Below are 15,562 nucleotides of genomic sequence, written 5' to 3' on the forward strand. Positions count from 1 at the left end.
AATTAGTTTGATTGTGGCCGATCCAAACTGCGACCATGTGTAGCTTTGTTCTGGATGCTTTAGTCGATGTGAGGACACCGTATTGGCAAGCCTTTTTGTTCTATCTGCTTTTTGTTCTATAATGCTAAAATCATCAATAGAAGTGACCTTTTTGGAGAACTTCTGGTTTTCCTCCATTAATTTGGACTCCTTTGGTTGGAAGGTTCTGATACCAGCTCTGACCTGGGACAAAAAAAGGAAATAATAAACCCTGCAGTGGAACACTTAAAAAATAATTTCCTTTTTAAAAAGCTTGAACATATTTACTTACTTTGTTGAAGATCACGTCCAGCACTAGTGTGATGGTTCCTTTTGAGGAAGCCCCCAAGTTTTCTTTCTTCAAGGACATGCATACCGGTTTCCCATTCTTTACCTTTTAGAATAAACAAATAAATATTTTTAAATCAGATATTAATATGTATTGCCAAATAAATCATGTCACAGTAAGTAATGTCGTCGCTGATAATAAGTAAACTTACAGCCAGTAATGGAATTGCCACTTTTCCTAAAAAGTTTGGGGCCTTGTCTCCATTTTCATCAAGGAGAGTCAACTCTATCACATCATGAATGTCCTTTATCGGGCTGTAACATGAGAGTTAATAAACACTTTATTCACATAATAATAAACCACACAAAATGAGAAGGATGTTTTTTTTTCCACATGTTTATCTTACAATGTAAAAGCTTTGTTCCACTCCGGATTCAGGGTCTTGTAGATTGTGTGAGATTGAAGTTTGCTGTTACCGAGCTCCACAACACAAAAAGGGTTGCTTTTTCCTGCAAATGACATAAAAGTGTTTTATAAAACGAAGATTATGAAAGAGGACACAAGTGAGTACTTCTAACTATTACCATTGAGGTCTGTGGCAGGAATATAATTGGCTTTTAAAACTTTGACCTGAAGGAAGCCGATTTCACCCACACACTTGTATGAGTTCTTTAAGCTCTGAAAAAAAGAAAATCAATAAAAACGTCATTATCAGTCTTTTTATAAATGTATATTTTATGAAATAATTAATTTAAAAATTTACATTGACGCCAGCGGCACTGGGCTGTGATACCAATATTTGACATGAAAATAAAACAAAAAAAAGACTTACAAATCTTTCCAATATGGCTTGTTTCTCATCAGGTTTTTCCAAGGCAGCGGTTTCAACATCAGAGATGGAGACTCCCCAGCAGGGTCGAAGGGTGACCAGGAACACCAGCTTGCCCTTTCCGGGGTCCAGCACGTGAGTGTAGAGCTGCCTCTCATTTGGTGCAAGTTTCAATAGGTCAACCTCAAACCTGAGACACAAAAGGAAAATAGTTCCATTGAAACACACGAGGCAAACTGGGTCTGTCGAGGAGCAAATGGGAGCAAAATGTTCAGTTCCTGCCAGGAAATACTCACATCCCCCATGATTCCTCACACTTCCTCCCCCTCTTGGAGTACACCTCCACCTGCAGAGGTTCCTGGTTTTCTCCAAAATGATTGAAGTGAAACTGCTCCCTCCACTGTGGATTGGCCTGAATGCACATGTTCTGAATGGCAGTTAAGACACAAATTCAGCACGTGCAGTAACATGGAACACACACACACACACACACACACAATCAGGTTTTAATGCATTATCTGACTGGGCAGCTCCTGCATGACAGCTAAATTAAGTCTTCGTTCAGTCCAACGAGAAAAAGGTAGGAGAGGAGAAAGAGAGGTGTGTTGTGTCTCTGTTTGTGTGTGCGCTTGTATGTGTACACCTTAGTAGCCACTCTGGGATTGTAAACACTGACAGCTTCCAATTAGAATCAGCTTTGTCCAACAAACAACAAGCAGAGAAGAAAGCAGAGAGGTTTACAAAGAAACGACACGACAACACAAGACACGTGCGCCATAGGATCATCAGGAGGGAGGCCAACAAGTACAGGTAGATGAACAGGGCATGCTGGGTATGCAAATGAAGGCAATGAAGCCCAGCACCAGCGGCACACAGAGACATGAGTGGCAGCCTTGCCCAGTCTAATGAGCTGCCTCTGCCATGGCCCAGTGAGCCAAGGTGGAGGTGAGTCACTGACAGGCCCCTGCTGAGCGAGAGGAGCGGGGCAGTACGATGTATGATGATGCTGGGAAGTAGAAGACTTGAAGAACAAAGGAGCAGGAGTGTGAGGAAAAGGGAGTGTGGGAGAAGTAGGGAAAGATTTGAAAAAAAATAAAAAGGGGTCCAACCTTGCTCTTGTACTTCTGATCGCCGAGGCGGAAGCGGACGTAAATGTCCCCGTGGCCATACTGTGGCAGGTCCTGTCCCTCCACCAGGGTGATCCCGAGCACCCCGGTCCACATCTGGTTCTTCAGCGAGTTTCTCTGCATCTCGGCTGATCGCGGGGCTGATACGGCCTGGTCCAATAAGGTGCACACAGAAGAACAGTTTTATTTTTGAGGATGGAGCTGGGTTAAAGCTCAATGTGTGTGGACGCTCTGGACTCTCCCCTCGGTTTACTCGCCCCTGCCCCAGCCTGTCACGTCATAATGTTCACACAGCGAGTAAAAAGTAGGACAAAAGGTCCGCACCGTACAGCACGTCTCTGTTGGAGCGCATTAACACATCTCCACTGACAGGTAAGCCACACCACGGAGGCTCCTGGAGAGCGAGGCAGAGAGGAACGTCAGCAAGCAGCCAGATGTCCCTGGCTGTGACAGTCCCACTCATCACTGGCTCCCAGACTGAGTGTGGGGAGGCAGGACACTTGGCATACTGCACAAGAGACAGCAGGCAGCAGTGAGTAATGATGCAAACCACACAGCTCTCCCAACAGCAAATTATGCATACATGCCGTATGTATGGCCAGCGTTGACAAATTCTTCCAATATTTATCTAACCAGCAAAATAACAAAACAGTTGCAACTAAATCTTCAATCTAGGAAGAAACTTAAAAATTAAAAAGGTGTGGAGGAATCTTTGGTAATCAAGGACAAGCCCGGCAAATCCTCCACTTCTCCTGCCATGGGTCACAGGGGGAGTGAGAAAGCGAGGCCTTGATATGTTTCCATGTTAGAGTTCCCGTGAGGCCATGCGGTGATAGGCCAGGGCTGTAAAAACAAACAGCAGAGAGGTTGTGTGGGGCTGACTGTAATTAAAGAGCAGGACCGTAATCTGCTCTCGCCTCTTTGATTGCCCCGGCTCCTTCGACTGCCCCGGCGACGCCGCTTCAAACGGCCCCCCTGCCACAACTCCCCTGCCACTCCGGCCCCTCCTCCTCACCGCAGGGTCACAACCCACATTGCCACCCAATCCGGAGGGGATCAAAGCACATCTCAGGGACCTGAATTAACATGGAATACCACAGGCACAGCCCTATAAATATCGGCTCCTTCAAAAGAAGAGGAACACGGGGAGTGGAGCAGCGATATAAAACAGGCCTCCGCCAAGTCATCCCAAGTGTTTATCTTGGACGCATTTCTATCTCAGCGGCCAATAAAACAATTCCACTTAACTGTAAGTGGCCCCTAAAGAGAATCTATTCCTGGTCCTAAAAGGGCTGTGCGATTGCTTCCATATGGTGGGACAGCATGGGGACAAGCACGATGAGCTCAGACCCAGGACCATTTGGCTAGTACCTCGGCACTGTCCATCCACAGCTGTGATATTACATCCGAACATCTGGGTTATTGCCCGCTATGCCTGGGAATTATCAGCAGAGCCGATCTTAGGCCTCCCACACTGGCATCATGCCTCGAACGGCAGAGCCCCCCCCCCCTCCCTCCCACTCGCCCCCCTCCTGTTTGAAACACTATCACACAGCAGAGTTTTACTTAGGCACTTGCCATTCCCTGTCTCTGTGGTGGTGGTAACACGGAGGGAGAAAACGATGTTCTGAAAGAGGGGGGGGTGGAGCTGTAAGAGCTGGGTGTTCAGCACTTCCAGGATAGGTGTTAAATGCAATGAGATATTGTGCGTTTGTCAAAAATGAAATGGGAGGAAAAAAATGGCATTGTTACATTGTTAAATTAGCACTGTGATTTAGGCAGCCGAACATTGTGAAGAGTCCCATCACACATTTCTGTCTCCTTTGAGTATCTTTAACCATCTGTAGTGGATAACTCGCAATGTGTACGAAAATGGCTTCATTCCTTTGTCATCTAATTTCAAATTGAGAATGTCTACTGGACCATCAAGAGACTGAACAGTGGCAGATGTATTGACTGCATAGGTGTGAATATAAACCCACTCGCTGCAGAGCGAGTCCCAAACAGCAACCCTCCTGTTTCGCTCTGAATCTAATTACAGCTGCCAGATATTGAAAACCACTTGAGAGGATGTGGAACTTTATTTACTACAAAACCAAATACTGTGCTATGATATTCATCCGAGGCTCTTGCATGTATGTATTCAGTCAATATTATCATTTTGGTTTTGATCAGAATTTAATATTGTAACACTTTTTGTCACAGTAAATGATGCCCCTGAAAATAATATGCACAGAAAAAAAAAAGGTTCACTATGAAAGCACAAAGGAAATCGGCTTGGCTGAAACCAAGGTTACACACAAAAGCCCGCGTTTTGAGCACACCTCATTCTTTGTTGCACCATAGTACAGTGAGCTACTGCCCCCTAGTGCTTCGGATCAGGATAACCGAGAGCACTACAATGTTCCGTCTACATTTTGGCAAAGTACTTTCAGAAAGGAAAAGTAATGATATACAAAGTCATACCTTGTTCTTCTTTGGTGGCCATCTCTACGAGGGGAGAAAATACAAAATGTCAGTACAAAGAATTCAGGTAAGACGGGGGTCAGAGAACTGCATGGAACCGGTCTCACAGGGCTTCTCTTGATGGTGGCATCTCTGAACATTAGGCAGATGTCAACAACGATAACTCCCATGTCATCCTCTTTACTCTTTGGATCATTGAGCTGCAGCTCCATTTCGTAGGTTCTGTGGAGAGAGCGAAAGGACAGGATTCAAACTGATGACCACTTATGGATATCCTCACAATGATCCATTACTTAAAAATATAATATCAGGATATCTTCCTCACTTGTATAATTCAAGATTGTTCAGAACGATACTGCTGGAACCCATGAACTCATCAGTGGTCCGGTTTTTATTGTAGACCTGCAACAATATTCACCAACAGTGATCATCAGAAATGGTATGCTTCTGCAGAAGAACACGCTGGGATTGTAAGATGATGCACTTCTATTTAAACAAACACCTACCCGAACGTCTACGGCATGCTCTCTGTCTCGAAGGGGGTGGGAGAAGGACTCGTTCCATAGTGGATTTAGGGTTTTATAAATCACTTTGCTTTTATAGAACTGTTTTCCTTCAAGTTTGAACTTCACGTAAGGATCACTGGTACCTTAAAATTAGAAATTAGATCAATAAATTAGATAATGTTGGGTTAGACAGGTGGTTATTATCTTAACCACAGTGTATGAACACTGATTTTCATAGAAATATATAGCAACAGTGGATTATTAAAAACGTATCTACTCAATCTACCATGTAGAAGATATTGCCACTTTAAAAATGTACACTCTATACAAAAACACACCCCTCCCCCATGATGACTGTGTGAGACTAAAATGTGTGAGGAGGGGGTGCACCCCACACATGGCAAAAGCATAGGGATGTAACTGTTTAATTTTGAAAGAGTAGAAACACTCGCCAGCATGAGGCAACTAGAAAGTAAAAGCTAGAAGCAACCAGTGTTAATCTCCCAAGCCTGTTAAGAAAGTCTGTCTGCGAGGGGGTTGGGGGTGTGGGACTTCTTTGTTTCTGCAATTGCATGCAGATTGGCCAAAAAAGAAAAAAATGAAAGCCGGTCCCATGCCTTCATTTGTGTAGGGGAATAAAGGGGGTGCTTCAGAGAGCCTGCAGGGAGGCTTGAATCACATGACAAAGGCCCTGTGGGGATGGGCTGTCAGGCCTGTCAGCTCCCCACTCCAAATGAACATCTCGCAAAGGCAGGCAGGACCCACAGCAGCTCCACCCTGCCAGCCTGTGACAGGGAAACCTCCAGGCAACTTGACAGGAGGAGAATGTGGCAGCTAGCAAGGAGAAAAGCTCTGGCATGACTGAGAACGGTGACGATGGAAATTAATGGGAAAAAAAGGGGGGGGGGAACAAAAACCAAGGAGTGGGGGGGGCCGAGGGGGGGGTCAGTGGCGTGGGTCCTTTCAGAATATGTAATGACTATGTGTGCCACTGGTGAGCCTTTGGCACGGTGTCGATTGTTGGGCAAACAGTGCAGAGACAGGGGGCGTGTGGGGATTGCATCATCGCGGTGCCATCTTGTCAGGGAGAGTAAGGTCTCAACTAGCAGGGAGTAGACCACTGCGCTTGGAGGGTCTAAAAAACAAGTTATGCGTCATTCCAAGAAAGGAAGTCCTTTCACTGTGCGGTGGTATCCCAAAGCTACAGGAGTTAGACCAAAGAATAATATGTATAACATTTGGTGTATTGTATTATGTAGAATAAAAAAAAGTTATAATATCTAGTGCTGCTTCATATAATTATTGTGTATCAACTGATACTGTAACACAATCATTTCCTATTTTGGGATTGATAAAATAAATCCATCCATGAATGAATTACCTCCATTGTGCCAGCTTCTCACCACCAGAGGTCGCTGTGAGCCTCAGAAGGGTTTGGATTAGCCCTTTTTTCCACACTTTCACTTTGTCTATCGGTCTCTCAACATTTTTTACTTGTTGACTGAACAAGTAAAAAATTAGCTTTTTAAAATCGATGAGTCAGATGTTCTTTTTTTGAGAAAGCCCACAAGCCATAGAGGAAGAACTATGGCCGTTTTACTGCCAATTAAATTGAGCAAAGAATCCAGTAACTGACAGCAACAGACAGCAAATACCATTTACTTTCCCAGCAGTTTTAATAAGTTCCAATAGTTCCTTGTACTGATCATGACACAAGCTGCTTCATCCCAGTCATACTGGTGTGACTGCATACCTGTCTAGGGTTTATGTTGGCTTGAGAAATAATTATACAATGTTGAAAACATGCATCAAATAAAAGCCCAGCTTCTTTCTTTCCCAGAATAACTGTCCACTGTCTGATTTTTTGTATGTACCTGTGCGTTTCATTAAACACTCGCCCTTCCGCTGTGGCCACAAGCCCACCAACAAACAACTGCACTCCTCTAGAAAGTAAACAAAGCCTGATCTATCTGATGAGCGCAAGTGTTTGCTTATAAGGAGATAGTAATTATCTGCTCCGGGATCTTGGCGATGGTATCGTCTTAAGTGACCTACCGGAGCGCCTGCCTCGGATGACCAGGTTCTTCCCCTGATTCAGGTTGATGTTCAGGAGGTATCTCTGCCACGGGTCAGGGGTCTGGACGTCAGGCCCAGTGGAAAAAACCTGTTGTGAAGAACAATTCACAGTTATGTACTTGGCTAAACCAGATGCTGGTCTTCACTTCGGTGGGCAGTCCAGTGCGTACTAACAGGGATTTCCAGAGGATCTTGGTTTTCATCAAAGACATCACACGTGTCACTGGACATCTAAATGGAAAAAGGATGTAACGACATTTTATGAATCATCAGACTGCAAACATCTAATTAACCGGCGCAGCTGAGATAAGAGCCTAAAGTAGCTGTGTGTACAGCTTCAACCTAAAAAAAAATATATAATACAAGTTTTTGTCATGACGATGGAAAATGCATCTTAGGGAGACAACCACTGTAAATGTACAAATAAATGTACGTAACAGCAGAAAAATTATCACACTCTTTAAGTACATTGTGTAGAGCACTCCCTGCCCATTGCGTCTCTAACTAGTAATTCAGGTTTTTAACTGGCACGTAATAGGCATCCATACAATAGAGGACACAGACGTCAGAGTTGTAGCTGTACCCAATGTTCTGTAGAAAATCAAATCCCACGTGGTCACTTCACATTTAACGCCAACCATCTGGGCGAGTTTACGATACGTTGCTGTCACAGCAGGTTTATGAACGGTCTCTATGTCGGTGCTGCAGGGATAAAGCGTAGTAAAACACACAAGCCCGAGCTTAGGATCAGAAAAGGAATGTGGATTTCACGCCATTGGCCGTATTACAGGCCGAGGCCAACGCTCGGGCTGACAGCTGAAGCGTGTGAAAAACCAAACCCCACCCATTTGAAAGTGAAATTAAAGTGTGCCTATATAACCCATCTCGGCATACATTGAATGCAGCGGACTTGAGCACTAGAGCTTATGAGATCCTATGAGATCCGGCTGTACATGCACAGTGCTGGATCAGTTTGCAGTTGCTTGATTTATCACTGTAGCAGGAAATCACAAGTTTGAAATAGCACAGTCTACATTACATGCAGACGTCTTTTCAGATTAGGATCATCTTATTACCCATGTGCAGTAAATACACTTGTACTAAAAACTGACCTCCGCTGCTTCCTCCAAGGCCTCCTCGGCCTCCGCTTGTTCCAGCAGAGCCGCTTCGCTCGTAAAGTCTCTCATCAAAAAGGACGAGCAGCCCTCTCGGCCCTCCGAGTCCGTGTTCCAGGACACGTTGGCTCGCTCCTCGGTGGCGCTGCCGCCGTCCGAGTCGAAAGAGTTTCCATCCGCATTCTCCCCAGGAGAACCGAAGGCCTCCGGCACCAGAGAGCTGGAAGCCTTCACCCTGATGGCTGGCGGGGTTCCCTTCTCGGATGCAGACTTTTTGTACTCAAATGACGTGGCCCTCTTTGCCGTGTACGGTTTAATTGGCTCTCCCATTGAGCGTGCTCTCGCCACTACTGCAGCAATAACACCTGAACCCACTCGGTCCCCCGAGGCGTCTTCGCCGGAGAGGCTGCGTCTGTCTACGATGTCGGGTCTCGGGGGTATTGCCTTGAGAGGGAAAGATCTTGGAACGGAAATAGGGTCAAAATTAAATTTAGGCGGTTTGGATTTTTCATCTACTTGTGCGTACAGATCCTCAGTCTCAGTCTTCGGCGGGAAGGGACTCATCATGGCATCGACTTCATCGTAACAGGGCGATCCCGCCGGCGCACTGATTCGCTTCAAAGGAACATCCCTGTTACCGAAGGGGACTTTGAGTCGGTTGTCAGAGAAGGAATTGCTCAGCCGGTCCGTCCAGAGCGCTGCGTCGGCAATCGAGCCGCTCGCAACAGAGTCCGAATCGCTCGGACCGGTGGAGTGGCCGATGTAGAGGCCATAGGAAGGCGAGGGCCCGGAGGTGCCGCCGTCCGAGGGGAGCGCGCCAACTGGCTCCAATCTGAGGTCCGGTACCGAAATGCTGCGCCGATTGGCCAGCCCCCTGCCCTGCTTGGCGAGGTCCTTCTTCCTCGGCTTCTTCAGGTTGATGAACTTAGTTTTCAGGCGAAGGTTCTCCAAGAAGGTCTTTTTCTTTACATCCATCTTGACCGATAACTAAAAAAATGAATTAAAAACAATAAATAGATTGTCCTATGAGCCAAACAAACATGCAACACGTCAAAAGTTCAAGAGGTAACCACTAATTCTAAACACATCTTCAACAGCATGTTTTTCTGCCAGACTCATTCACTCACAATGTACTATTGTAAGTGGTTTAATAAATATTATAAGCGCTTCATAGGATTTGTCACCCCACGCAGACAATGTAGAAAAACACTGCACACAACTGCCATTTGAGTCTGCACCCCACTTTCGGCCTTAAAACACAAACTAAGCTTAACCAAAAAGTGAGGGAGGCTACATGTTCATCATGGAACAATTTTACCATCAGCAGGACATCAGCTAATATCTCAATCCACAAATAAAAAATCATGATACCATACCTGTCCAGTCGAACCTTTCCCAAAAAAAAAAAAAAAAAACCCCGACAAAGCCACACACCGACTCAGCCGCCAACGAGAGCGACGGTACCTCTCCTGAGAGGCAGCTCAACCATCTTGATCATCGAGTCAAAGGAAGGTGTCTGAGGTAGCACAACATGCAGTCGGTGCCCCTTCCTGCTTCTGAAGGCATGTGATTGGAGGCGAGGCCAAACTGGTCTTACCGGTCCCTCAAGGTGAGTTTCAACAAGAACGCCTCAGTTGTGTGCCAAGTCCTACCCAAGTTGTTTTGTGTGATGGATTGAGTTCCACAAGCGGACTTCCGTTGGGAATCTGACAACAAGTGTTAAATATATGAAAGACGGTGGCTGGAGATTTTTTAAAAGCACAGCGAAGCACCAACGCCGTGATGAAATCATTCAGCTCACAATGTGCTTATTGTCTGCCTGTCAATCTGTTTACTGTTGACTTTAATATGTATTTGCATTTGCTATTTGTCTGTTTTAAGACTTGCATGCATTAGACGTCCTCAAATAGCCCAAAGTATTTCAGAAAAATACTTAATTCCATAATCTGGCCTAATTCTACAATATAACCGTCCTTCTTATTGGTCCAAAACGGTCCCAAAATACTGCTGATGGATTCTACAACATGACTGAGGGAAGTGAAATGTTGGTTCGTCTCATCTCATCTCTGATCTTCAGCACGAATCTGGCAGTCGGAGGTTGCGTTGTCACACCAAACTCCATTTCTTTCGCACAGCCCCGTATTTGTTTACAAAGGAACGTGGTTTTGCCTAAGCTCGTCAGAAGTGAGCATTGGTGTTTGCAAAGCATAAACTATAGCTTTCAGTCCACACATCGAAGCTAATGCCACAGACCCACCAGTCTCTCTCTCTCTCTTTCTCTCTCCTCATCTGTGCCTATCAGCGGAGGCTATATGACAACAGATGTGTTGGGAGTCTGGACTCGAGTCTTGTTCAATATTTGCCGATGTCTTAAGGAGATCAGGCCCACGTGAAAGAACCCGCACTTGGCTCCCAGTTGAAAGGCAGGGCTGGGAGATCTGAACGGGGCAAGGCCCCTAAGGCAGGTGGTCTGTCACCCTCCTTCTCACACAACTCAAACAGGCGCAGTCCCTCTGCGCATGCGCACGGGACCTGGTCCAGACTGCAGCACAGCTGGTTTGATTGACAGGAAGCCAAGTACATGCACTTGGGGACAAATCCAGTGAATGATACACTCTCTCTCTCTCACACACACACACACACACACACACACACACACACATAAGGTCTTCACGCGGAAAACTACCGCGTATAAGCGAGGTTGTCAATTACACAGTTGAAGCCTGTTATTTCCGGTCAATTGATTCGGGTTAGAGCGTTTATATTCAGGCTAATTGTGAGGAGCAATAACACAACGGACATAATGCTAATTAAGTCCAGCATATGTGCGTTTACATCAAAAGTGAAAGTGCTTTAGGGTTAACTGGTTCGGATAACTTGAACTAGCTTGAAACAGAGTTAAAGTTGTTTCAGTCAGCATCGGATTTCATGAGCGTCCACGATGTTTCAAACCTTTGACGTGAACCCTCTTTTTGTAACTTCCGACTTACACGTTGAACTAACAAACAGTTAAGCAATGTACCAGCTGCCTGCAGTTTGGGGCTCTTTCTTCAATTTATCCAGTTATTAAACTTACCTTCAGCTCAGCCCACGAGACGTGCCAGCAGGCCAACGTGACGTGTCATGTATTGTGCAACAGCGCCTCCTGCTGGCCACATTGTGGAAATACAACAAGCCGCCCTGCACAACTGATGTCAAATGATAACTTATACTGTATAAGTCGCTTATATTTATTATGTTCAGTATTACTGGAGGTTGAAACTAATCTAAAATGTTATTTTTACTAACTTTAAATGAACGTTTTTATTAATACTAGGTTGATTAAGAGTATGTCAAAGAATATTACATTTTTTACATAAAGTCATTGACACACTGGCAGCGGCTTTAGTGCTCTATTTAAACAAGCAATGAACAGAAACTTAATTTCGAGGCAAAATTAAAAGATCGAGTTCAGATTGAGCATACACTGAGGTGTTTAATAAAGTTGACAGTTTTCTACTGTTTGGGACTTTACAGAAACAAATTCTATGCAAGAGTTGTTTACTTCATTGTATACAGAATGAGAGATAACCTAAATTACACATTAAAAGCCAATATTTGTACTTTTGTGAAGAATACAAATTTTGTACAACAATATCTAGCATAGTATCTTAATTGTTTAATAAAAAGTTCACTTGAATATTTATTGTATGATGAAAATAAAACAACACATTCAAGGGAAAGAAAATGTTTAGAACTTTAAATTTCTTTCAATTTTGAAACAAATAATTTCAATATTGGCAACAAAGTCCAGCTTGTGCCGCCAAACGGTCTGAGCAATCAAACCGAAAACAGCTTCTTTAGTTAAATGAACTATCAACTACAAACACTTACCAAACACATAGTTCTGTTTATAAAAGCCATGAAGCAAAGCATTGTACTTTTACACAGCAAAGTGAAGAAAGTCCTCTACAGGTTCATTGATTACCCTTTCCTTTCACATTCATCAGTTGTGCACAGTTTGGACGTGGACCAAAAGTGCAAAGGGAAATGTATCGCCGAACATTCACCGTGCATTTTCTTAGGCGGGTCAGTTCTGAGAAGAGGCAGGTCTGGTTAAGCTTGAGTGATATTTGTATTGTCTAGAAAATGAAATAAAAATGGTGAATATAGGTTTTTTTTCTTTGGGATAAGGCATTTCCTAACTGTGCATATAGATCAACAAACTACAAAACTCCCTGATATGTCATCAAGTGCTAAAGTGTGTGCTCAACTACGAGGTGGTGCTGCCGAGACCGGCAAACTCATTTTGTTGTAGTCATTTATTATTGCTATTTTCACCTGCTTTGTTAAACCGGGTAACATTATGGATTACTACATATTATGTAAAGTATGTCTACCAATGTATATGAACATAAAGAGATTGCCCCGGGGTATCCAAATAAATCTTTCAATCGAATGTTTTATATGCAACTTGTAGTCCAGCAACCTGTGGGTGTGGCACTTCAGGATAAGAGGCTAAGATAACAGTCGATCCTAAAATGCTCTTCTTCCTGATGATATTGTGAGCTAAATATGGCCTGTAATGACATCATAGCATATGCATATGTGTTGTGAATTGGGGCAAAAACTGCATAGATCCTTGCGGTTGTATATCGAGGACTACTGTGGAGCTGGCGACGGGGCGAAGAAACCTCAGAAACACACACCAGAGACGTCACGGTGAATGCAGAGCGATACCTTTCGTGTACAGCAAACTTCACATACAAATGTGTGCCATCGAGCAGTGAGATTGCAGTCAATGACTTTGGGGTTTCCGATTTAGCCGCTGGATTATCTGCTCCTGTGACGGTGAAGAAGGAAAAAAACAAAAAACAAAGCCACAGCCCCCGTTCTTTCTTCTCGGTATCCGCACGGCGTGCCAAAAACGTTGCGACACCTCCTGCGCACGTGACTTCAGCGCCATCTAATTGTCACTCTTCCGGCTCCGAAGGCCTCTAGTAGTCTTACTAGTAGGGCATTGATATGAGATACAATTTCCGGGGGCCAATTGAGGATACACACAAGTAATTTTGTACATAATGACTGACTGCAATATTTACAACCACGTACACGTATTCGCACGGGCATGATTGGTTTGGAGCGAAGGTCAGCAGCCACTTCTGACACGTTTTGTCTTCTGCTTTAATTCAATGAACCAACAACACGACAGTGGAAAAGGGGCTTGAGAGATGAAATGTCTTTCAGTTGAGCTGCATGCAATAACAATGGAGTATTCTTCAGTGTGGGGCTGGGACTTTTGAATGTTGGCAGTGCATTCGGCAGCTGCTGGTATTCAACTACAATAAGCGGGGAGGGAACCCTATTTCCCCCCCGGCCCTGTGATCACCCGTCACAAGTTAGAAAATAGTGGAACTTCAACCTAAAAGCACTGCTATTACAACGTATTCAGGACAAACAGTCATCACTAATAAAGAGCGGAAAATATTAATTGACCACCTGGCGCTAAACCACATGGGAGATTCTGTTGATAATTCAATTTAGAAGAGATTACAGTAAAATGAACAAAATAGCAAATATTGACCAGTGAATGATCTACTTTTTAAGGGTCTACTCTTGTAAACTTGGCTGAAATCCACAAAAATATACTTTTCTTGAAAACGGTGTTGGTACAGTACATTCAGTAAGTACTCACACCCTGGTGATATATATTAAAGTCGCTATATACACAACAACAAAAAAAGTTTGGCTCAAATTATGAATTATACAGACAGAACAGCAAATGTTCATGGCTTTAGATATCGATTCAAGATCTGGTTTATACAACTACACGGTTTTGCAATAAAGCACAATAAAAAATAAAACCGATGACAGAACTGGTGCTTTGAGTGACTTGTTAGGAAACCGTAGCAACTGTACAAAATAACACAAAAGAACAGCTTTGGCTTATATTACTGATGAACTGTTTCACAAATGTGAACGTAGATTTTCTCACCAGCTCAACTGGACAGGTCTTAATTGCACATCTATATTTCCTACTCTTTTGAATCATAAAATGAATAGTATGTCATTATTGCAATAACGTCAGCTGCTGTTTTGTTTGTTACCTGCAGTAAAAAAGTGTATTTCCTTATTTGTTCACTAAAGTGGTCTCAACTGTTGTTATTTACTGTGATCCAAATTCTTTATAGACTTAATTAACTCGGTGTTCCGTGTCTCCTGAATCAATAACTTACAAGAGGCCGCTTGAGATAAAGGTCTTGTGTGGTTACAGCAGGATTTAAAAGATAGTTCTGCAGTGAACATCATATGTAAGGGTCCTCAGCCTGAAAGCAACACACAACTCTCTCTGATTGATTGCAACTTGCGAGCACAACAGCAATACAGCAACTACATGTAAGTGTCTGACTAGACCAGTGACTACAATAATCTACCGCCTATTGTTTAACCAATTTTGCTTTGAACATCTCTCTCCAGCAAATGTTGTCTGAATTGCACCAAGTACCTGACTCCACCTGCTTGTGTATATCATTCAGTCCAGCCAACTGAAATTTCTGTATTCTTTCGGTATCAGTTTGAGGATTTACTTTAGATATGTCCTGACACGTCCCATAACATTTGCCACTCGGCCATCTTACGAATTGAAATAGACTTGAATAATAGTATCATAATAGCTTTAAGGACCCTTGCTCTTTATTTTATCTCCACGTCTAACCCCTATCCCTCTCCCACTGGCTGGTGACTGGAGGCTTTGGGGGGAGCTCTTTATGTCACCCAGGTGTCCATGCGCAGGCGCTTGACCGAGGGGCTCTCCCTGTCCTCGGAGCCAGCGGGGGGCCGGCCCAGGCCGTGCGGGGAGTGGAAGTCCGGCCGGTGGTCTTCGCGATCGCTGCCGTCGTAAGAGCTACAGGAGGAGCTGAGGCTGTCGGCAGGCGAGCGTCCCAGGACTTCCTGCCGGCTGGACCCTTGCTGTGGCTGCTGAGGCGGGAAGCCGGAGGCGGCGACGCGCTCCCGCGGCGGCGAGATGGGCTCGGACTTGATGTTGATGCCCTGGCTGGTGTTGATGGAGAGGTTGGAGCCCTGAGGTAGGTGGCCTCCACCACTGAAGACAACACAAGAATGACATGGCATTTTGTGCCAAGCAAATGAAACATCAA

The 15,562-nt window shown here is 44.4% G+C and overlaps 2 protein-coding genes across 8 annotated transcripts in view; both read right to left on the reverse strand.

Moving 5' to 3' along the window:
- mctp2a (multiple C2 domains, transmembrane 2a) overlaps window positions 1-11,600 on the reverse strand; it is a 31,256-nt gene extending 19,656 nt beyond the window's left edge. The window contains exons 1-16 of one of the 3 annotated variants that reach the window (XM_037452545.2): window positions 11,503-11,600; window positions 8,424-9,413; window positions 7,486-7,542; window positions 7,291-7,399; window positions 5,236-5,378; window positions 5,055-5,131; window positions 4,837-4,951; window positions 4,730-4,753; window positions 2,246-2,413; window positions 1,433-1,563; window positions 1,140-1,326; window positions 892-985; window positions 714-816; window positions 519-621; window positions 311-412; window positions 148-222 (exon numbers count right to left, since the gene is read on the reverse strand). In XM_037452545.2, the coding sequence (XP_037308442.2) occupies window positions 148-222; window positions 311-412; window positions 519-621; window positions 714-816; window positions 892-985; window positions 1,140-1,326; window positions 1,433-1,563; window positions 2,246-2,413; window positions 4,730-4,753; window positions 4,837-4,951; window positions 5,055-5,131; window positions 5,236-5,378; window positions 7,291-7,399; window positions 7,486-7,542; window positions 8,424-9,401 (2,466 nt within the window). In that variant the 5' untranslated portion in view covers window positions 9,402-9,413; window positions 11,503-11,600. Of the gene's footprint in view, window positions 1-147; window positions 223-310; window positions 413-518; window positions 622-713; window positions 817-891; window positions 986-1,139; window positions 1,327-1,432; window positions 1,564-2,245; window positions 2,414-4,729; window positions 4,754-4,836; window positions 4,952-5,054; window positions 5,132-5,235; window positions 5,379-7,290; window positions 7,400-7,485; window positions 7,543-8,423; window positions 9,414-9,802; window positions 9,919-11,502 lie in introns of those variants that run through there. The other 2 variants (XM_037452546.2, XM_037452547.2) reach the window with 2 other exon arrangements.
- A 281-nt stretch (window positions 11,601-11,881) lies between these two features.
- Window positions 11,882-15,562, reverse strand: part of mef2aa (myocyte enhancer factor 2aa) — a 55,561-nt gene continuing 51,880 nt past the window's right edge. For all 5 annotated transcript variants that reach the window (XM_062562757.1, XM_037450684.2, XM_037450682.2 and 2 more), the window contains one exon: window positions 11,882-15,507. In XM_062562757.1, the coding sequence (XP_062418741.1) occupies window positions 15,171-15,507 (337 nt within the window). In that variant the 3' untranslated portion in view covers window positions 11,882-15,170. The remainder of the gene's footprint in view (window positions 15,508-15,562) is intronic.

This window comes from Pungitius pungitius, chromosome 6 (genome assembly GCF_949316345.1).
Source record: "Pungitius pungitius chromosome 6, fPunPun2.1, whole genome shotgun sequence".
Taxonomy (NCBI): domain Eukaryota; kingdom Metazoa; phylum Chordata; class Actinopteri; order Perciformes; family Gasterosteidae; genus Pungitius; species Pungitius pungitius.